At 42.6% G+C, this 23,699-nt stretch overlaps 1 protein-coding gene across 8 annotated transcripts in view; it reads left to right on the forward strand.

Moving 5' to 3' along the window:
• Positions 1-23,699, forward strand: part of PCDH19 (protocadherin 19) — a 113,192-nt gene that overhangs the window by 39,900 nt on the left and 49,593 nt on the right. For 6 of the 8 annotated variants that reach the window (XR_012160921.2, XM_073360845.2, XM_073360846.2 and 3 more), the window contains one exon: positions 20,551-20,609. The exons of 1 other annotated variant lie outside the window; for it this stretch is intronic. Coding sequence is in view for 6 of the 7 variants with exons in the window: in XM_073360845.2 (XP_073216946.1) it covers positions 20,551-20,609 (59 nt within the window). In the remaining variant the exon portion in view is untranslated. Of the gene's footprint in view, positions 1-9,164; positions 9,213-20,550; positions 20,610-23,699 lie in introns of those variants that run through there. One more of the 8 variants, XM_073360852.2, reaches the window with a different exon arrangement.

A 23,699-nucleotide genomic window follows, 5' to 3' on the forward strand; every position in this document is an offset into this window, starting at 1 on the left:
GAATGGTTGATGGAGATCTTGTAGGTGTTTGTCTCTGTCTGAGGGGTTGGAGCAAATGCGGTTGTGTTGTAGAGCTTGGCTGTAGACGATGAATCATGTGGTGTGGTCTGGGTGAAAGCTGGAGACATGTAGGTAGGAATAGCGGTCAGTAGGTTTCTGGTATAGGGTGATGTTTATGTGACCATCGCTTATTAGCACCATAGTGTCAAGGAAGTGGATCTCTTGTGTGGACTGGTCCAGGCTGAGGTTGATGGTGGGATGGAAATTGTTGAAATCGTGGTGGAATTCCTCAAGGGCTTCTTTGCCATGGGTCCAGATGATGAAGATGTCATCAATGTAGTGCAAGTAGAGTAGGGGCATTAGGGGACGAGAGCTGAGGAAGTGTTGTTCTAAGTCAGCCATAAAAATGTTGGCATACTGTGGGGCCATGCGGGTACCCATAGCAGTGCCGCTGATTTGAAGGTATACATTGTCCCCAAATGTAAAATAGTTATGGGTTAGGACAAAGTTCAGCCACCATGTTTGCCGTGACGTTATCGGGGATACTGTTCCTGATGGCTTGTAGTCCATCTTTGTGTGGAATGTTGGTGTAGAGGTCTTCTACATCCATAGTGGCCAGGATGGGGTTTTCAGGAAGATCACCGATGGATTGTAGTTTCCTCAGGAAGTCAGTGGTGTCTCGAAGATAGCTGGGAGTTCTGGTAGCGTAGTGCCTGAGGAGGGAGTCTACATAGCCAGACAATCCTGCTGTCAGGGTGCCAATGCCTGAGATGATGGGGCGTCCAGGATTTCCAGGTTTATGGATCTTGGGTAGCAGATAGAATGCCGCAGGTCGGGGTTCCAGAGGCGTGTCTGTGCGGATTTGTTCTTGTGCTTTTTCAGGGAGTTTCTTGAGCAAATGCTGTAGTTTCTAATAAGCGATGGTCACATAAACACCACCCTATACCAGAAACCTACTGACCGCTATTCCTACCTCCATGCCTCCGGCTTTCAACCAGACCACACCACACGATCCATCGTCTACAGCCAAGCTCTACGACACAACCGCATTTGCTCCAATCCCTCAGACAGAGACAAACACCTACAAGATCTCCATCAACCATTCTTACAACTACAATACCCACCTGCGGAAGTGAAAAAACAAATTGACAGAGCCAGAAGAGTACCCAGAAGTCACCTACTACAGGACAGGCCCAACAAAGATAATAACAGAACGCCACTAGCCATCACCTTCAGCCCCCAACTAAAACCTCTCCAACGCATCATCAAGGATCTACAACCTATCCTGAAGGAAGATCCATCACTGTCACAAATCTTGGGAGACAGGCCAGTCCTTGCCTAAAGACAGCCCCCCAACCTGAAGCAAATACTCACCAGCAACCACACGCCACACAACAGAACCACTAACCCAGGAACCTATCCTTGCAACAAAGCCCGTTGTCAATTGTGTCCACATATCTATTCAGGGGACACCATCATAGGGCCTAATCACATCAGCCACACTATCAGAGGCTCCTTCACCTGCACATCTACCAATGTGATATATGCCATCATGTGCCAGCAATGCCCCTCTGTCATGTACATTGGTCAAACTGGACAGTCTCTATGTAAAAGAATAAATGGACACAAATCAGATGTCAAGAATTATAACATTCATAAACCAGTCAGAGAACACTTCAACTGGTCACTCAATCTCAGACCTAAAGGTCGCAATATTAAAACAAAAAGACTTCAAAAACAGACTCCAACGAGAGACTGCTGAATTGGAATTAATTTGCAAACTGGATACAATTAACTTTAGGCTTGAATAGAGACTGAGAATGGATGTGTCATTACACAAAGTAAAACTATTTCCCCATGTTTATCCCCCCCCCCCCAGCTGCTCCTTGGACATTCCTGTTAACTGCTGGAAATGGCCCACCTCGATTATCACTACAAAAGGTTTTCTCTCCCCCTCCCTCCCCCCCCCCCCCAGCTCTCCTGCTGCTAATAGCTCATCTTAAGTGATCACTCTCCTTATAGTGTGTACGATAACACACCCATTTTTTCATGTTCTGTGTGTATATAAATCTCCCCACTGTATTTTCCACTGAATGCATCCGATGAAGTGAGCTGTAGCTCATGAAAGCTTTTGCTCAAATTGGTTAGTCTCTAAGGTGCCACTAGTACTCCTTTTCTTTTTACTAATTAATGTAGGATATTAACACCCCTTTGGAGACAGGGAACAGAAGATTCAGAGTTCTATGGGTCTGCCCTTGGTTATCAACCTGAACTTACCTTCAGGATGTTTTAAGCTGATAGTCCACATCATCAACCCCGGAGCTGCTGAAAGGAGCTGGAAGAAAGAAGGGAAGTTAAAGGATTTTATAGGCAGCAGCAGTGGCCTCAGTAGCAAATTCAGAGAGAGGTTCCCAAGGCTTTAATGTAGAAGGTAGTGTTTAAATGGGGTCTAGACTGGAGGAAGGGGAGGAGAGGCAGATAGGTTGGTAGGAGTGGGGGAGCGAGAGAGAGATGATAGGACAGAAAAAAGCATGGAGCTGACATCTTTCAAACGCAATCTGAGAGTTTCTTGGCAGTCATGCTTAGAAGCTTCTCTGCCATAGCTGCTGGGAGGCGAGTGTCTCCGTTCTTTCTTCCTAAACCTGCTCCCTGAAGGAAATTGTTTGGGTTGTGTTTGCCAGCTGCACACTTTTGCTTTTTATAGAGGCATGCCTCTGATTCCCCACATACTGCTCCCACCCAGCCAGCCCTAATTCCCTCCTTCTATCGATGTAGGATGCTATACCCCATTAGTTATATACTGAAATACGCTCTTCTTCTTGGTGAGATGTGAACGTGAGGCCCTGATCAGTTGTTAAAGCTCGCCTAGCCCTCTGGATGGGTATTGGCCTTAACATCAGAACATCTCAACTCCCTGGAACCAGCAGGGCCTACTTTGCGCTCTATCTGATCAAGGTACATAGCTTTGTGCCATTTACTGTGTGTAGGATCTTTCACCTGGGGCCTTAAATACTGAGGTCCTGTCTGCTCTGCATGGGCATTAAAGGTCCCAGATTACCTTTTGTGAAAGAAGGAGGTTGCCTTTGTGTCTTTGGGCACAATTTCTCCTCCGCCTGGTGGGTGCTGCCCTCCACCCCAGGGGTGACTGCTTCTCAGTGACATAGGCAAATAAAGCCAAGTCCAGTATCCCAGCCCAAGGCAAAAATGGACCCTGCAGAAACTGTATGACTCCACTGTGAATGGACAGGCAGGGCTGGATTTGGTAACCACTATGTCCCAGTATGCAAGGTGTTAATGGACAGAGCTGGTGGGTCTGTGACCAAGCAGATAATTATGGTTATTCTCCCCTAGGGAGAGGCACACTGGTGGTAGTATGGCTAAGTCAGGGGTAGGCAACCTTTCAAAGAAGAAGAGCCATTTTTTTTGTTTTTTGTCTTTGACCAAAATATTTTGAGAGCCACATCACGCGCAAAGCTACTTCTAGAGTTAGAATTTATCAACTAATAATAATTGAACATATTAAAGTTATTACTACTCACCAATACTTTTAATGCGACTTCTGCCATTTGAATTTGAATATAAACAGGAGGGGGCTCCAGGCTGGGGCAGGGGATTGGTGTGCAGGAGGAGGTGTGGGGTCTGGGAGGGGGTTGGGGTGCGAGGTGCAGGCTCTGGCCGGGAGGCGCTTACCACAGGCAGCTCTTGGCTGGTGGCACAGCAGGGCTCTGGCCCCACACCACTCCTGGAAGCGGCTGGCTGCTGGCACGTCTCTGCATGCCCCTGGCGGGAGGGAGGCAGCTCCGTGTGCTGCCCCCGCCCCCAGCACTGTCCTCACACTGCGGGGGCAGTGCTTGCAGGAGTGGGCAGTGTACAGAGACCCGCTGCCCCCTTCCCCCCCAAGGGGTGCTCAGAGATGCGCTTCCAGGAGCAGCATGGGGCCAGAGCCATGCTGCGCTGCTGGCTGGGAGTTGCCTGTGGTAAGAGCCTCCCGACCAGAGCTTGCACCTCACACCCCCTCAAAAAAAGACTGTTAGCAAGGGGGCAGCCAAAGAGCTTCATATGGCTCCAGAGCCAGAGGTTGCTGACCCCTGGGCTAGATGGTTCTGCTGCTAGGTGGCTTGGGATGGAAGGTCTCTTCTTCCACTCCTCACAGACCTCTCCGGCCACAGCCTGGTCATTCTGGATGCATGCTGGGATCAAGGATTTGTCCTGCTATTTGTAAAAGCCTTTGGGACGAAAGGCAAGGCAGGAATAAGCTACTTGCATAGCCCCCATTTTTGTTTGATACAGGGTGAGCATTAGTCCTGTTTTCCTGGTCAAATTCCAACTTGGGCATCCTTGTGCTGTCCTCCTAAAGAAAATGCCCCCTCTAGGTTCAGTGTTCTTTGCTTCCCCTTCTCTTTTTATAGTGCTGGTTCAAAATGACTGCCCCATTTTATAGCCCTGAGTGTCTGCACTGAAAATGGTTGGGGCAGCAATCCTTGTGTATAACAGCCTGTAAAGAGCTTTTGGATTATAGGTGCCATTATGAATGTAAGGTGGCTTTCTTATTATTACATTTGTGTGCTTCATAATGACACTGCAGATTTCTGATAACGCTATCAAATTCAAACTGGTGATATTATTAGCCACTTCCAAGCTAATTATGGCTTCATTGCTGCTGGTTTCAGGGCTGAATCTAGGTTTCTAATGCAATCCCCCTTTTAAAAATCAAGTCACAACAACAACTTTCCTCCTGCTTTCCATCCATTTTCAGTTTTAAAATGAGAAAAAGGCTATTTATTTGGAGAGGGGACAGGAATTCAGAATGGATTAGTAACTATGTCTGTGCCTTAATATAATCTGTTTTGATACTTTTTCTCATTATGGTGCACAGAGTGATGCTAAAGGATAAACTCTTTGCTTCTCCCAGTGATTTTGCTGCAATGCTTTTCATTTTATCAGGAGAAAATGGAGGCCAGAGTCATTCAGTTCCTTAAATGACTAATAATTTCCAACAGAACTAAATGCCCTTTATTTAAGCTGCAGTAATAATTAGAGGGTTGCTAGTGTTAAGCAACCATGTAGTCTGGCTCTGAGGAATGTTCATTGTGCCTCATTAAATTTGGAATTAGTACTTAAAAGGTCAGAAATAAATATTCTGTTTATATTTCTGAGACAGTAAATCTAAATGGATGCGATGTTTGCACATCCTCATCTCTGCTCATTGCTGCTGAACTGAGGCTCCACTCCATTTGGTTAGCAGCAACCAGAATGTCTGGGGTCGGGGGGAGGAGGGAGAACATGGTTTCATTGATCAAGAGCAGGAAAATGACCTGCAGTATTACATCTAATTATAAAACATCAATAGCAGAAGCTAAATGCACTTACTGTTTCAGAGACACTAAATTGCTAGTTTTCAGTTTGCAATCTCATGTATTATAGGCTTGAGCAATAAACTTGGGATGTAGGGAAAACTCCTTTAAAGGGAGATACCAGAGGTCAGATCCTTTTAACCTTTTTTGAACTCCTTCAGGTGACTGGGGCCTAAATGCTATTTAATAATAGATAGTTGAATTGCCTCACATTTTTCTGTAGTCTTGTTTCAGGATGTTGACTTAATGAGTGCACAGCACTGCCCTTCCTCTGTCTGAAAAGATTTGGGAAGTTTGTGGTTATGTAGATCCATTCACCTCAAGGTTCATATCCAGCTGAGTTTGGCACTGATGGAATGTTCTCCCCATCTGATTGTTGTTGCAGTGTCCTATGTGAAATCGGTTGGTATTCTCCATCCGGTTCCTGGCATGTAGGACTGTGCATCACAAAATCGACCATGACTGGCACTAATTAGCTCTGTTGCTGGCAGTCTCAGCAGAAAGGCCAAGGACCGAATGGGCTACTCAATCTGAACTCCCCCCTCATCCTTCTGGTCAGGGTTGAGGCACATTGGAGAAGTTTGCATTGCTGCTGCCTGTTGTGTGGATAATTAGAGGTCGTCATTGTCTAGGGCTGTCAATCCTGCACCTTTTCCCAGCATTAAATTCACACAAAAAATGAACAAAAGGTTAGGGAAGTTTGATGATAACCTGAGTCAGTGTCCAGCAGCTCAAAAGGCTTATTCTGTAGAAGCACTCATGTCTCTGCGGCACTTCTGAGCCAAAGCACAAATCGTTTGTCTATCAAAGAGAGTTATTGGGCTGTTGAATAGTGATGTGGGCTTTGCTCCTTGCAGTCTCTCCAACAGCACATACCGATGATTCCCCTGCTCTTACACCTTTTCCAAAACCTACACTGGGGTCACCATCAATGCCCTTGATGGCACTTCAGGCTGCAAAACAACCCCCTTCACCGCCCCATTGTACAGTTGGCCAATTACATAATGTTGTCCATTCCTTCCTGGCCTCTTTGGTGATCTATGTACAGCCTGGAGTGTGAGATTGGATTCCCATTATTTTAGAATGTAAAGCAATCAGTCATGTTGCGGGTCATAAAATTATGCATGCCTGTCTTCACCTGACTGTGATGCATACCTATCGGAGATACTAATAAAACTTGATGTGAGGCTGGTATGTTTGTGTCTGAGTGAGAGGTAATAGAGTTTTCCTCTACTTAGATTAGAATGGTCCATCTCATCCAGTTTTCACTTGAGTTTGAAGTCACTCTGGCATTGCACATAAAAATAATAGTGATCTCATCTGTTTATAAGGAAATTAATTTGTAACTGTGTCCCATCAAGTAACTGGATCAGAAATGTGGTTTGGAGTAAAGACCTCTTTTCTTAAAATGCATTAAGATCTTTTCCCTAAATACCCTAGGATCAGACTCTGAACCAGTTACTGACATTGATGAGCAGTAACTCACACTAATAGTTCCACTGCAGTTAATGAGTCAGTGAGATTACTCATGTGCCTGGTCATTGGTGTTAATGATCCTGCCCTTAATTTTTAAATTAACAAGGTGTTTTCTTTATGAACTTCAGGATTTCTGTGCCATCCAACGAGAATTGTCGTCTGTGCATTGTACAGTAACTTCTGGTTCCTAAACACTATGTACAAGGTGTGTGAGAATATCCTCTACAAAGCTGGAGTTTGGATTGCTGCAGGAAATTGTGTGACATTCAGGCACACACCTTTATTCCTTCAAAGCAGAAGGTTCATAGTATAGCTCTTATTCATAATGCAGAACTTTCACCAAACCAAAGATTAATTCAAAGACAAATGCTCTCTGCGAGTTCAGGACATGCCCAGCGACCGAACTCTCTTGGGAGTCTAACCATGTAACGTCCCTGGAGAAATTTCAGGGCTGCCAGTGAACCAGCTCACAAAGGGGCACGTTTTCAAAGGGATGTGCTACGTTTTAGCTGTGTGACTCCATTGATCCGTAGAGAACTGAAAATGAGTTGAGTCATCTTTAGTGCCCTTGAGTGAAGGACCGAAGATGAATCAATTTGTTTCCAGCCCCCTCCTTCATCTCCCCATTCTCTAGGAGCCCTGCTTTTCTCACCTTCCTCTCCTCTCCTGCCATGCAATGAAACAAGGGTCTTCCTGACTCCCTAGCCCTTCCCCCTCTTTCCGCAGGTGTATTAGCACAGGATTTCCCAGCACAGGCTAGGCCATGAAGTACTAACTGGCATGGGGGGAAGGTGCAGAATATGTATGATTAAGATGGGTAGGCTATTAACAGCACATGGTAAGATCAAAGGAGATGAGATTGGTTTCATTTTCCTGAAAGAGGGCTTAGATTCCAAGGGTATGTCTACCCAGTACCTAGACCCCCACAGCTGGGCCATACCAGCTGACTTGGGCTTGGGCTGCAGGGCTGTGTAGACTTCTGGGCTTGGGCTGGAGCCTGCGCTCTGGGGCCCTCCCACTTTGCAGGGTCCTAGAGCCTGGGCTCCAGCATGAGCCCGGAAGACTACACAACAGTGAAACAGTCCCGCATCCGAGCCTGAATCGGCTGGCATGGCCAGCCACGGGTATCTAGTTGCTGTGTAAACATACCAGCAGAATACACTAGAATGCTCCCTCTCTCATGGTGAGCTAAAGCCTAACATTACCCACTCCTCCATGGTGCTGCCAGCCAGCTCCCTTCTCTCCTCCACTGCTAAGTCCATACCAGTATTTCTTCATGCCCAGTTTGACCTGTGGATATTATTCACATCTCTATGCCCATTCCTGGTCACACTGGGTGCTCAGGCCCAGACAGGAAGAGGTTTTCCAGCAAGGGGAAGTAGATAGGGACACATTTTTCTTCCCAAGAGTCCCAATCCACCTCCCTCTTCTTAGACACGGCACACGAGGTGTATATTTGAACTCCTAGAAAATAGCAAATCAAGTAAGTGCCTGCCCTGGGTAAAGTCATGGGGGTAACACTGCTAAAACCTGACATGAGCCTTTGAAAATTTGCTCCACATTTGTGAACCAGGTGGTAATGCAGGAGAACATATCCCTTCCCTGGGTTTCATAGATTGTTGCCTTTTACCTAAGGTGTGTTTAGAATTGAGTAAAGGACACATCACTAAGTTACCCTGGGCTGGACTGTTTGTTGTTTAAAAAAAGCATCCGTCTCTCTCTCTCTCTCTCTCTGTCCTTTTTTATTTTTTATTTTTGTTTGAAGAAAAGAAACACACACACACACACACACAAAAACAAGCTCAGATATTAATTTTTTCCCTAACATTTTTTAAAGTGAATTTAGTGCTGTTGAAAGATGCTGAACTAGCAGCCCTGGAGAGTTGGTGTCTCTGGTTAGCCATAGAGGAGTACAGCATGGATAGGGACAATGCATGGCTCCTCAGCCCAGAGCTGCAGGGACAACTGAAAATGGGGAGTTCAATCCTCATGGCCCTTTTCTTTCTTGGCTTCTCTGCTGATGCTGCCAAGGTAGATGCCAGTTGTCATTCTGTATTTGTACTGTGGTGGTTGCCCACTGAAAATTGATCTCAGGCCACCAACTTATTTCCCATGGGACAACAAACAGTCCATTGGATGGTAATGTTTTTAGCCATTGCTGGCCTAGGCATGATTTGACCTACACCATGTTCTGAAATTAACCATGTTTTACTGATATGACAACAGATGCTTTATTTAACTTGCATGTATGTCCTATTACACGTAATGTAGCTCAGATCATAACAGTTAAGTATTGGCATGTTTATCTAATAGTGAGCGGTTGATGTATTTCAGAATCTGCAGGTTTTTGATGGATTGTCCCATGGAGAACAAGGCTGAGAAGTAAGTGGGAGTGAGAAGTGATATTGCAAGCCTTGCTTTTTCCACCAGAGAGGCCATGTGCATTTTTATGAATGAGTTGACATTTTTGTGATCTCTGAATACACCTGCAGCGCTGACGTAAGGTCAGAACACCTGCTCTTTTGATGACTACATTAATCTTAATCTTTGTTGTGCTGGTTGGGATTGAGGAATTATCGTATTGGGAGGACGGATTTTATTAAAACCAAACCAAGAGATTGACACACCAGCTCTGAATAAAGGTCTAAGTAATTTTTTAATTATAAAGAGTGACATGCAAGTTTCATTATTGAGGCATGGAAAAAAGGCTGAGAGAGAACTCTCAAAAAGTGGTACTAAAATGTCATTGCCCAGTAGCTCATTTAGTGAAGGGTTTATGCATGTGTTAGCAGGAGGTTGCAGCAGGTTTACAATTATTTGAAGAAAGACAAAAACGTTTTCCTCTTCCTGTGAAAGGGCCGTAAGAAAAAGAACAAAAAGGGATGGTATGTTTTATATTTATATTCCAAGTCTGAGGTTTTTATAGGGATGGATACATGTCAATAGGATCAGGGTAGGTAGGAACCCAGCTCTGAACACCCCTGGACTTTGCAGGGGGTTTGAAGTCCAACGTTGTGCAAAGAGTCCCTATCTCTACAATGAGCCAAACCAGAGATCTTTGGACCCACAAACTTTAGGGGTGTTCAGAATCCAGATCCAAGTGTAGTGGTTTAACTCCATCTCTAGTTTAGGGGTTCGGTTTTGATAAATGTGCAGAATATCTAAATTTGATCCAAGTTCTCCAAACTTCTTGGGTCTGCAAAACTCGAGTTGAATTCTTTGGCCTTCTCAGGAGATCGCTGTTTCCAGTCAAGTTGCTTTTGCAGCATTACTTCCCCCTCTCATGGTATTTTAGCACTCCAGTTCCAAGGGATGGCAGAAACAGTGGAAAGAATAAAAAGTAATGGGGGGAATGTCAATTGAACTTTTCTGAATCTCAGGCCAGTTTGGTACGATTTTAGGTGAATGCTGAGGGAGGAGGAGGTTATCTTGTTTCATACTCTCCATTTTCCTCATCCCAAACCATTGTAGGGTCAAATCCTTGACGCTTGCACAAAGCCAGGGGATACTGGCCTATCACATGAATGCAAATTAATGTACTTTGAATAAAAGGTAACCAAATATAGAAGTACCTGTTTGCCCCTTGTCTATTTTGTGGGGCATATAATTGATGTGTTACTTTTTTCCAGAGTAACAGCCGCGTTAGTCTGTATTCGCAAAAAGAAAAGGAGTACTTGTGGCACCTTTTCTTTTTACTTTTTTCCATATTTTATTGAGCCCTTCTCTCTACAGCTGGATAAACCTACTTTTTAAAATTAAACATTGGTAAGCTGCATGCAGTGCTGGGGCTTTCTCATTGATGGAATTGACGTTAAAATACCATATGTGAAAATCAAATCCCAAGTATATAGGACAGTATAATTTTTGGCATCCCCTGTAAGAGAAGCGGAGTCTGAAATCTTCCAGTGCTTTAGTTTGGAAACCAGAAGATTTATTCTGGAAGAAGAGATTCAGTGCTTCCTGATAATCTGACTATATAGTGTATTTTCAGGATACTGGTTATGGGCCTGATCGTGAGAAGTGCTGAGCATCCTTCACGCTTGTTGAAATCAATGAGCGTTCTCAGCACCACTTTGGTGAGTGAACCCTGCAAAGTGTAATCATTTACAAACAGAGGGCTGAAGTGGAATTAGGTCAAATGAACTTTGATTAAATAATGCAAACCATAACCCAGTGCTTCTCTAGGAAAAAACCTCATTTCTTTTTTAGTTTTCTATTTTGATCCCATAGCCTGCCCTGAGATAACCCTGACAGATAATCTGGCAGCCCAGGAGCAGTTTCATAAACTGCCAGGCTGCCTCATAAACTACGTTGTGTGTACCACTTTAGATCTTGCCACCAGCCCTTGCTGAAGGCTGCAAGCCACCAATGGATGGAATCAAGTTTTGTTTCTCCAGGGCAACCTCATTGCTCCTTGCCGTATCTGAAGTCTGGAAGTAATTTGCATTAATAGCACTGATTTCTATAGCATGCTAGAGTTCAAACCTGGAAACAGATAGTGTATGAAGCTCAAATCCCAATAGAAACCAAATCTATCCGACGTAGGATTGTGGTGTCTTCTTAGTTAGTAAAACGAAGTACAGCAGAAAGTGCAGAGAGTGTGAGCTGTGTGTTTCTGAACGTATGTGTGGGAGGAACTAGCCAGCCAAATCTGAATCACAGGGATCTTTCTCTGCAGAAAAGTGTTTGTTTTGTTTTTGACAAAAAGGGCTAAATTCTGGTCCCACGGAAGTCAGTGGCAAAACACCCAATGACATGGATAAGACCAGGATTTAACCCTAAATGATCTCCTGGTTAGAAACAGAGAGAACTGGGTGGGGCAATGATGATATAGGATGGCCTCACCTGATCCTAATGGATGATCCTTGCTCTGTGCTTTGGGGAAGGAGAACTCATCACCCAAGGTCTGTGGACAATATCGTTATAAGGAGACATTCCGTTTAATATGTGGTACATCTTCTACAGGAGGACACTGTTCGGCTCCAGCATGGACTTGATTATCTAATAGGTCTTTTTTCCATCTCTTATTATTAGGGGCCTACTTAATTCATGATTTTGCAGATTTCACAGAAATTATGGGATTGTTCATGAAACTAACCTTCAAAATAAAAATATGTATTATTGATAAAATATGCTGCAACACTTCTGTGATTACCACAATGCAAAAACAGTTGACCATAATCCTGTAATATCATTCCAGTCATCAAAGTGAATAGTAAGAGTGTCTGTCAAGTTGCATGATGTAGACTAAAGTGAGCATGGCAGTCATTATAGTAGATTGTTGATTGAGAGTGTGTCAACATTTATGATAAGTGAGCAGGACAGTCATCAGGTTGAGTGAAAGGATTGTTGTTGCATGTAAAGATGGCTGACAATAAATAAAAAAGGCAAAAAATGTCAGCTTTGGATCATGTGAAGAATACCTGGTAGGAACCTTACATGCAGATGGTAGTAAATTGTTTTGTTCATCTTGCAACATGACTCTGGATTTGTTCAGAAAAAAAACATGATCAATCGCCATTTTGAGTCCGAATCGCATATTAAATGACAAGCATGTGCAGAGGCTACAGTCAGAACAAAAACAGGCGACAGGGTCCATGATGTTCAAAAGAACAACTGAAAGTATTTTAGCAAAAAGAGAAGCTACAATGGAGATAGTGGAGGCCTTTATTGCTGTCAACATACATGTAGAAAAAATGAATAATCCAATACTAAGAGAGTACTTTAGAAAGCATGTACCAAATCCTGGCAGTTTCCCGTGTGCAAACAAACTTCACATTATCTAACAGAAGTAATTGTGAAGCACATTCAATCTACAAAATCTGCACTGGCGAAATACGATTCCATTTCAGTTGTAGCTGATGAAGCAACAGATGCACAGGATAAGTACATACTCCACATTTTTATTTGTACCTGGCAGCTGGAAAGGCCATCATATGCCCCTTTTCCTAACAGAGCCTGTTCAGCTCAAGGCATTAAATTTTTTTCAACTGTATCGCAAGCTGTAGCAAAGGCTATTGTAAACTACAGCTTAGATTTCAACAAGGTCTTTGCATTTCCCTCTAATAATGTGATGTACGTGTGCAAAGCTTTCTCTGCTGTACTGCAAGGAATGATGCCCAGTGCAATTCACATTACCTGTTAATGCACACATTCTTTCAATGGACAGTGATATCTGGCGCACATGTTTCCCTGATGTGGATGTGCTTGTTTCTTCTTTTAAAAAAATATCCAAGCATTGTCCAAGTTGTGAAATATGATTCAAGGAGTCTGTGGCCAGTCAAAGTGGTAGCCAAGCAGTGTCGCTTCCACTTGAACCAGTGATTACAAGGTGGAATTTGTGGTTACATGAAAAGATTATTAAATACTACCAGCAATTTGTGTGTGAGGAGCTTGAAATCACACCAAGCATCCCATGAAGTGAGCTGTAGCTCACGAAAGCTTATGCTCAAATTGGTTAGTCTCTAAGGTGCCACAAGTACTCCTTTTCTTTTTACCAAGCATACAGTCTTTGCTTAAAGTCTCTGATCTGTTAAAACAGAGCAACATTGAAGACCGGGTGAAGTTGGTGGCTGAGAATACAATCCAGTTCATGCAGCTTCTAACATGGTTTGAAAGTCGGCAGGTTTTGATTCACAAAGCATACAACAAATTGATAGATCTGATCAGCTGGACCGAAGATGTGGCATCTCAAGAACCTTCAGACTGCCAAACTGAAAATAGCCACAGACAAGAAGTGTTCCAGTCAATAGCAGAAAAGTTAAACCAATACTACAGGTACGACCAGCCATTGCAACCTCCGTTTAAACAACCAGTTGTCTGCTTTTTCGGTGTTTGCATTTTTGACCCAAATCAGGTGCCTTTTCTGTGTTTTGACCCTGAGCTAATTCAAGCAATTCCTGGATGGGAGAAAGATCATGACAACAAACGTGTTGCTTACCTGACCTTTGTCAAAGAATGCCAGATGCCAGTAAAAGTAACTGAGTTTTGGGGTCCTATTTCTAATTTGGTTTCCAAAGCTCTACAAGTTGGCAAAACACTGCCTTACAATTCCTACCAATTCTGTGGATGCAGAATGTGCAGTTTCAATGTATGGACAGAACATGTGCTGCGTGCTATCTTTAACAAATAACATTGTTTTATTTAGGTAAGTATAAATGTGTATTTCTAAGTTTGAGTATTATACTTTATTTATTATTATTTTATTATTAATTAATTAGTTTAGCAGGCTCCCTTATCCAGGGTGACTTATGAAGGTAACAGTAGTACAGTACAATACTTGTTACATATATACTGTATGAACACATCTGCAAAATTTGCTATTTATGCTGTGACCAACCCTTGAAAAATGTGTGATTTCTCTGTGATTTAAGTAGACCCCTAGTCGTTACCATAATCCTGACTAATTGCATTTATATTCAGCGATAAGATCTGTGTCCAGGTGTAACTGTTCTGTCGCATATTGATATGTAACATGGATTCTGCCACCTATTTGGATGGAAGTCAAAGTGCAGAGTGTGGCATTCTCATATGGGGCACACAGCAGCAGCTCTTCACCAGGGATGCTGTATAGGTTGGGTGAACTTCAGAATCTGCTGAACCAGCAGTTTTTGGAGGTCATAACTGAGCTGCTCGAGCATTTTGCTAACTCAGCCTTTTCCCACTTTGGTGCATGCTGCCCTTCTGAATGTTCCTGAGAACACCAAAAGGGGTTGCTGCTCTCAAGCCTTGTCTGCACTGAATTTCTTAAATTATCTCCCTTTCACCAGAGCAGCTCCGCTGCTTCCAGCAGTGGTTGTCACACTAGTACTGACCAGCTACCAGCAATTTTACTAGTGTTGTCTAGAACTTGGGAGCCAGTAAGTACTGTTTTCTAGCAGTGGTCTCCCCAGTGTGATGTCCAAATGTGGTGGCACCAGAGGAGATGTTGTACTGGCAAGTAACACAAGGGATTTGTGAGATATTGATGGGTAGTTGGACAGGATGGGCATTTGGGAGCCAAAGTTGTCTGCGTGTATCTAGCAGTATCAGTAAAAATACACGTTGGGATTCAGTACAACATAGCCCTGTCTCCTTTTGTAGAACAATACAGTGTTATGCAAACAATGCTGCTGACCCTGCAGCCACAGGGGCCACTGGCTCATGCAGGCTCAACCCCACTAGCAATAGGTTGACATGTTAGTGTGGTATTTACTGCTCATGCCATAATCCTGCCTGGATGGGATATGAGTTGGCAAAGCTCTGTGGGGATCATGACATCTCCCTATTTATCGTGGCCTTAGCTGGGGTACGTCACAGTTTCTTCCCTCCTGTTTAGCAGGAAACCTCCATCTGTTATTCCCTTAGCTTCTTGCACAAACACATACAGACGCTTCCCGACTTATGCAATTGTTCTGTTTCGGAAAGCCTTGTGTAACTTGAATTTTGCGTAAATTGGAAACGTATACCCGAATGTTACGCAAATTCGCACTTATGGAAAAAGTTCCATAAGCTAGAAATAAGAGGGTTTTGGGGGTTTTTTGCGTAAGTCGGGTCTCGTGTAACCTGGGGAGCATCTGTAGTAGCTTTGGATATGTTCCGTACTCCACCCACCTTTCCCCTTCCTTCCTTTCATAATGGGACTGAACTATACACACAGCTGGCACGTTAAAGGAATTTAGGCAGGTGGGCGTAGAAGGTCATATGCTGGCGATGGGGCATTGCAGCTGAGTTGAGGAGGTGGGGAGAAGGCCAGCTGAGTAGCTCCCGATTTGCTTGAGCCAGCCCTGCATCTGACCGCATAAGATGACATAATGCACTCCCATCAGAACAGTGATTGCTTTAAAGCTGCCTCTGATTCCTCCTGTCCTCCATTGCTCAGCTCCTGTCATAGCTTGTTTACAAACTACACCATTCTCTATAACAAATACATTCCTGATTTCCCCCTCCCCCCACAAGCCCTCAAAAGTTTGTGGAAGATAATACCACAGAGATCTCTGTGGATGGGTCCGATCGCTCCTCCACAGGTGGAAGCATCAGGACTGATGGATAAACACTGTGTCAGAAATCTTATGCAGTGTAAATCTTCTCTGTGTGTTTTAAAAATACATGTGTGTCTTTCCTACAGAGACACTAAGCACTTTAACAATCACAATCATATTGCAAGAACAAGGATGCAAGAACTGCAGGGACTAGTAGTTTGTGCAGTAAATCTCCTGCGTGACTCTACAGTAGTAATTACTATGTGAAAGTAATAACTGAGCTGTGCTGAGTGCTAGGCCAACTCCCCCAGCTCTCCGCCGAGAGCATGTTTCTCCTGGGGAGGCTCCTGTTCGTTACATTAGATATAGTGTTGTATTTCAGAAAAGGTCACATTTAACCAATGCTGCTTCTGCTTTATCTTGGTACAACAGTGTAACCGCCACTGGCGCACGATTCGGTTTCCTATCCAACCCTGCTTCAGCTGCCTGATTCTGTGCATCCTGCCAGTATGAGTATGTTGGCAGCAGGCTCTGTGTTCCTTTATTTATTGCAACATTAAAGATGCATACATTTATTTTTACTGTGTTCATAATTGCCATAAGAGCAGGAAATCGTGTTCCAAAGAAGCACTTACAAAGAGGATAGAGGGGAAGGGTTCATGCTACAGCTGAACATCCCAAATTTTGAGGAAATTTGGACCTGGGTGGGTTCTTTGTGATGCAAGCTGTTTTTCCCTTTTATTCCAGGCTATTTTTATTATTAATATGTGTATTATGGTAGTGCCTAGAGACTCTAATCAGGATCAGGGAGAATAGGAAAGGGTGGGGTTCAACATGGCTGTGAAAAAGGGAGGAATTGGGCTGCCTTCTGTTTGTTAACTAAATAATCTAGCTCCAATATCTGCCTTGGGATGGGCCCATGGATCTCCTGTAGGGAGATGCGAATTGAAAGCCAATTGTGGCTTTTTCAGGGCTGCTGTCTGCTTGCTAGTGTCCGCTCATGTCTCCCTAAGCCGACTGTAGCACAGAGCTCTCTTGGTAATGTCTAATCCTGCCTATATTGTTGTGCTGCCATGTGGGTAGTGCATATGGCAGGGAGGGAGCACTGACCAATGCCAGAGCCTGATCGTATGGAACCACAGGAATATTGGGGTGGGGAGGGGAGATAAAGGGAAAGTCTGTGCTACTGGGTCCCAGGTGCTACTAAAAGATGGTGGTGTTTTGTTCTATTTAGTGGAGTTAGGAAGGACAAAGGAGGGGAAAGAGAGACATGGTTGGAGCAAAGAGACTCAAGTCTGTTCAATGTAGCTATAGCCCAGGACTGAATGATGACTCCAGGATGTGCTAATACCTGATTATTAACAGAATCGTAGAGTTACAAAGCAGGAATAACTATCAGGCAATGCTGCCCATCCCCTATCCTGGCCAGTTCACACTTATCCCTATAGTATATTCTGTAGTGCTTTGCCCACCTGTGTTTTGAACAACTCAAGCGATGCAGCTTCCATCACTTCCCTTGGGAGACTATTCCACAGCCTAATCGACTGTGACACTGAACCTTTCTTTCCTTCTTTCTTTCTTTTTTTTCCTTCTTTCCTTCTTGTTATTCAATACCTGTTCTTATGAAAATGGGGTACAGTGAGATTTTTAATACAAGTTTAAACTATGTTGTTTTATGTACAGACTTTGTTGGGGGGAGGGGTTTGCTTGCAAACAATATAATTGCAAGCACTGATTTTTGTCCCTCTCTCTTGTCCCATCCCAGTTTTAAGCATACCCGTCATTTTTTGCTTTTGTAATAGTAATAAAACTCAGATATGTCCTCATACCAGTGTTTAACAAAAAGATTTAAAATAGGGCTATCAAGCGATTTAAAAAGTTAATTGCGATTAATTGTGTGATTAAAAAAAATCACAATTAATTGCACTGTTAATAAGATACCATTTATTTAAATATTTTTGGATGTTTGCTACATTTTCAAATATATTGATTTCAATTACAACACAGAATACAAAGTGTAAAGTGCTCACTTTATATTTATTTTTGATTACAAGTATTTGCAGTGTAAAAAACCAAAAGAAATAGTATTTTTGAATTCATCTAATACAAGTACTTTAGTGCAATCTCTTTATCTTGAAAATTTAACTTACAAATATAGAAGTATGTATAAAAAACCTGCATTCAAAAATAAAACAATGTAAAATTTTAGAGCCTACAAATCCACTCAGTCCTACTTCTTGTTCAGCTAATCACTCAGACAAACAAGTTTGTTTACATTTGCAGGAGATAATGCTGTCCGCTTCTTGTTTACAGTGTCACCTGAAAGTGAGAACAGGCATTCTCGTGGCACTGTTGTAGCCGGCATCGCAAGGTACTTATGTGCCAGATGCGCTAAAGATTCACATGTCCCTTTATGCTTCAACCACCATTCCAGAAGACATGCATCCATGCTGATGATAGGTTCTGCTCGATAACAATCCAAAGCAGTGTGGATTGACACACGTCCATTTTCATTTTCTGAGTCAGATGCTACCAGCAGAAGGTTGATTTTTTTGTGGTGGTGGTGGTGGTGGTTTGGGTTCTGTAGTTTCCACATTGGAGTGTTGCTCTCTTAAGACTTCTGAAAGTATGCTCCACACCTCGTGCCTCTCAGATTTTGGAAGGCACTTCAGATTCTTAAACCTTGGGTTGAGTGCTGTAGCTATCTTTTGAAATCTCACATTGATACCTTCTTTGTGTTTTGTCAAATCTGCAGTGAAAGTGTTCTTAAAATGAACAACATGTGCTATGTCATCATTCGAGATTGCTATAACATGAAATATATGGCAGAATGTGGGTAAAACAGAGCAGGGGGACATAATTCTTCCCCAAAGAGTTCAGTCACAAATTTAATTAACGCTTATTTTTTTAATGAGCGTCATCAGCTTCGAAGCATGTCCTCTGGAATGGTGGCTGAAGCATGGAGGGGCATACAAATGTTTAGCATATTTGGCACGTAAATATCTTGCAATGCTGGCTACAAAAGTGCCATGCAAATGTCTGTTCTCACTTTCTGGTGACATTGTAAATAAGAAGAGGGCAGCATTATCTCCCTTAAATATAAACAAACTTGTTCGTCTTAGCGATTGGCTGAACAAGAAGTAGGACTAAGTGGACTTATAGGCTCTGAAATTTTACATTGTTTTGTTTTTGAGTGCAATCATGTAACAAAAAAACCCCTATATTTGTAAATTGCACTTTTACGACAAAGAGATTGCACTATGGTACTTGTATGAGGTGAATTGAAAAATACTATTTCTTTTGTTTATCATTTTTACAATGCAAATGTTTGTAAGCAAAAATAATATACTCTTTGATTTCAGTTACAACACAGAATACAATATATATGAAATTGTAGAAAAACATCCACAATATTTAATAAATTTCAATTGGTATTCTATTATTTAACAGCGCAATTAAAACTGTGATTAATCACGATTAACTTTTTAAATCCCGATTAATTTTTTGAGTTAATTGTGTGAGTTAACTGCGATTAATTGACAGCTCTAATTTAAAATAAAGCGCCCACTTTAAATTCTCCAGCAGGAGATTACCTTGCTGGTATTTACATATCTATGCAATAAATATTTTAACATGTTAATTATACACTAATAAGAAAAATACCTTTTGAACTTTCTGCCAAATTGCCACACGCAGAACTGGATCCATCAGGGAATTAAAAGCAATTAGTTTTGTAACAGTGTGTGGTCACATCGTTTCTTCTCTGCAAATTGTTCTGTGGTCACCAGTCAGCCTTTTTCTGTCAAGTGTTTATATAAAGACTGGCAGGGCTTGGAGACTTCAGCTGCCTACAAAAAAATAATAGTGTAGGATATTTAAGGTATTCATTTTTCATCAGATGTATTTCTTGCTCTCTAAGGGACAAATTCAACCTTCACACACAAATATAGCTCTCATTGATGTCAATAGGAATTTTGCCAGGGTAAGGCCAGAGGGCTCTATCATGCAGCTGTACACCATGTGGAACTCCCACTCTGTTTACCTCATATGATGCTGTATAAACTCCTAATAGCTCCCTCTCTGAGGTAGGGCACTATCATTATCCCCATTTTACAGATGAGGCATGGAAATGGGAAGGTCAACATTTACAAAAATGTCCATTAATTTTGTGTGCATCTATTTTGGGGGGCTCAGATTGGTTCTCTGAACGCAGCAGCTACTCCACATTTCTGAAAATCAGATGTCCTACACTGGGCCACTCAGAAATTGAGGTATCCCAAATTAGAGGCTGCTTTCATAAAGTTGGGCGTTACCAGCTTTTTCAAGCAGGTCAGTGTTGGAGCCAGAACTAGAACTCAGCTCTCCCAATTCCATAGCCAGTTCCTAGCTCACTAGACCACACTGTCACTCCTGTGATGGGTATATTCAGAACTATAGAATCTGGGTGCCATTAAATAAATTGGGAATGCCTCATGCAGGCTCATATTTTGAGTAACGACTGGGTCCAAAGGGGGTTGCCCATGTAGATCTGAAGGCAGACATTATCCTAATTAAAGCGTCCCATTCTACACTCCCCATATGGTTAAACTCCCAGTGGGCATTGTACCTGAGTAAGGATAAGCAGGCCTGGGCCCAGATCGGTGCAGGATGATTTACCAGTTAATTGCCTTTGTCCTTAATGCAATGAACCTTGCAAACCTGAGGTTCTGGGTAGGTGAATCACATTTATAACTATCTCTCTTTTCTTTTCCTCCTTTCAGACTGAAAACTACTCTTTTGATTCCAACTATGTGAACAGCAGAGCCCATTTAATAAAGAGGTATGTGGGTTTGCTTGAAAATGCTTCGGTTTGCATAGCCAAATCCAGATTGTTTAGCACTCTTTTTTAAAACAGTATTTACTTCCTATTAAATCCCATTGCTTGTGGTTTTTAATAAAGGGAAATCTTTTTTGTTATGTTTGCCTCCTCACTGGGAACTAGCAATGACTTAGGCAAAATGCTGTTACCCTGTCAACTTTAAAATTCATAGACTTTATTCCATTTAAAAGCACAGGAATAAAATGATAGATCTGGATGGTGAGAGCTCCCTGCCATGTAAGGAGGGAAAAGAAACTTATTTGGGGCCAGGTAATTGGGTTTTGATATTTGTTCACTGTTTTAGTTGGAATACTAAAGCAAAATATAATTTTGTTGGGATTTTTTTCACATTAGTACTAAATCCTCATCCCATTTTCACCCCAGCAGTTACCCCTTGGGTGAATTTGGCCTACTGGGTAAAATTCTGCTCTCAATAGTATCCTAAGTCTTCATCAATAGGAGAAGAAATGAGCTCAGTAGTTGGCTAACATTTCTGTTACACCACCTTAACCCCATTGACTTCAACTGGGTTGTATCTTAACTAACCAAGAGATGAATTTAGTTTGTGGGGGAAGTCTAAAAACTTTCAGTTCCCCCATTCCACTTTCCAGACGGTAGAAGACCCTGACGCAGCAAAATGGCTTCTAATCAGGAGGCCACAATTCAGTGCAGGAGATCCTTATCCCATGTAAGTCATAGAGCTCTGCTCTGGGAGGGTTTACTGCACTCCAGTTTTCAGGGTGGGACTAGACAGGCCAGGAGAGGTGGAGGAACAGAACTACTCATCCAACAGCTCTCTCCCCCACTCAGGATTCCCTCCCATCCCTGACTCTGGGTCTAGGAGGCAACTCCTGGACCAAATTCTGCACAGTTTTATCTGTGAAGTTTTATTCATTAAGACAGTGGAGCAGCAAAGGTGTAACAGAGCAGAGCTGGGCCCTGAACTGTTTAAATCTTCTTCCAATAGTAGAAAAAATCCAATTACTTTACTGGCTAAAATCCCATGTATTTACATCTTAAAAATATAACAAGGGGAATTACAAGTGCATTGTCTGAACAGCTTCAGTTCAGCCAATGAAGGGCAGGTATATTTGTTCGCATTGTTCATGATGTTTAACAATGATTATGTGATTGCTGGAGAGAAATGGGCTGCCTGCAACGTATCACTCCTCACAATATAGTCAGGATTCATTCTTCTGAAAAACAAATCTATTAATCTTTTCTTTTTTACACCTAACATAAAAGCAAGCAGCATTCCTGACTCCCACAGCAAGGTTTACTCCGAGCCTGTATTGTTCTGGGATTCCTGCAGCTGCTGATACTCAGAAACCTGCCTTTCCTTTAGAAAAGTGGCAGTGGTGGAAACATGTTGTGTGTGAGACTGTTGCATTATGGCCTGTCTCACTGCAGGAAATGCATTGTCATGCAGATTGCCTGCACATTCTGAATGGCAACTCTATGTTCAATATCTCCCCCACCCACCTTTACTTGTCTTGCACTTGAAGTCTAATGAATGTCATCAATGTGAGGCAGACATTTGAGAATTGAAATGTCATCTATTAAACACTGGAATAATTTTAATTTAGCAAAATCTTTGTTTATATGGAAATGTTGTAGTTGCTTTACCTTTGGTATGTGAATCTCCCAAAATCTGTGAGTTTAATTAATCCGTTTATACCCTTTTTTTATTTGTTTCTCTCTCTCACATACACACACACACACACAAAAATTAATTCTGGATTTGAAAGACTTTCTTAATTTAAAATTCTCTGATGTTGCCTGGCTTCAACATGTTCAGTGGCTTCAACATGGACATCTTTATTTAAAAGGTAGTGTTTGAAGGTTTATCAATTTAAATGTATTTTCACAGCTCCCTCCCTTTGTGGTTCTGCAGAGCAGGAAATGGTAGGTGGTCCACTTGGTTTCCGTGGAGACACAAAGGGGCTTTGCAAAGTAATGAAAATGTCTATTTCTTCAGAGCTTTTGAAGCACAGATTGCTCCCAAGACTAAATGATTTTAGTCAAAGCCAACTAGCTGGAAAGTTTGGGCCAGATCCTTAGTTGGTGTAAAGTGGTCCAGTGAAATCAATGCTTATTTACACCTGCTGAGGATATGACCCGTTTGTCCTTTTTTGGTAAAAGTAATGTTGAAAGACATTGTGAAAGAGAGCTCCTGGGTAGTTAGCCCTGATGCTGACATTTGAATTGCCTGCCTAGATAGATTGTAAGCTATTTGGGGCAGGGACCTTCACTTACTCTGTTTGTACAGTGCCTAAGCGCAGTGGGGCCCTGATCTTGGTTCATTCCTGTACCTCAAAAAGAAGCAATTAAATTAAATGGAGAGGGGACAATCTCCGCCTCATCTTGGTCAAAGTGCTGTCAGCACTGAAGTAGGAGGAGCAGTGCTTAATTTGTGCCAGGGCTTGCTAGGGCTGAGCCCTGACACCTCTAGGCTTGGCAGTTCATAGCTCCGGCACCTCTGGGCTTGCCATATCAGTTATGAAAGTAAAAAAATTGCTTGAGCCCTGGCATCTCTTTCATTACAAATTAAGCACTGGGGAGGAGAGGGCTTAAATGAGCCCTCTGTTCCTTGTTATCCACCTGCTCGTTTAGATTTTGCTTCTTCTGTTCCTTCTCAGGCATTCTCCTTTACAGACCTTCTTTTCTAGAGTGCCTCTGTCTCTATGTGGATGGGCAGCCTGTATATTTCACCAACTTCTCCCCAGCAGTAACCAATTGATTTTACAATGCTGCAGTATCAGCTTGTCCTCTTTGCTTCCCTGGGGGTTCCTTGTGAGCCAGCTACATTTCAAAATGGACTATGTCTGATTTTAGCCTGATGTCTTAAAGCTTTACCTTGTACACCAGTTTGCATGGCTGCCAAGAGTTTCTAGGGTTGGTTGCTTCCCATTTTGCATCCATCCTCAAACCAGAGAAGAGAATTTCCGGGTCCTCAGCTCTTTGGGCTCTGAGCATCTACCGCAAAAACTTCACCCTTAGCTGTTGTTGGGAGCTCTCTATGTTACTGGCTTGCTCTTGCAACACTTTTTG

The sequence above is a fragment of the Lepidochelys kempii genome, chromosome 9 (genome assembly GCF_965140285.1).
Source record: "Lepidochelys kempii isolate rLepKem1 chromosome 9, rLepKem1.hap1, whole genome shotgun sequence".
Lineage (NCBI taxonomy): Eukaryota > Metazoa > Chordata > Testudines > Cheloniidae > Lepidochelys > Lepidochelys kempii.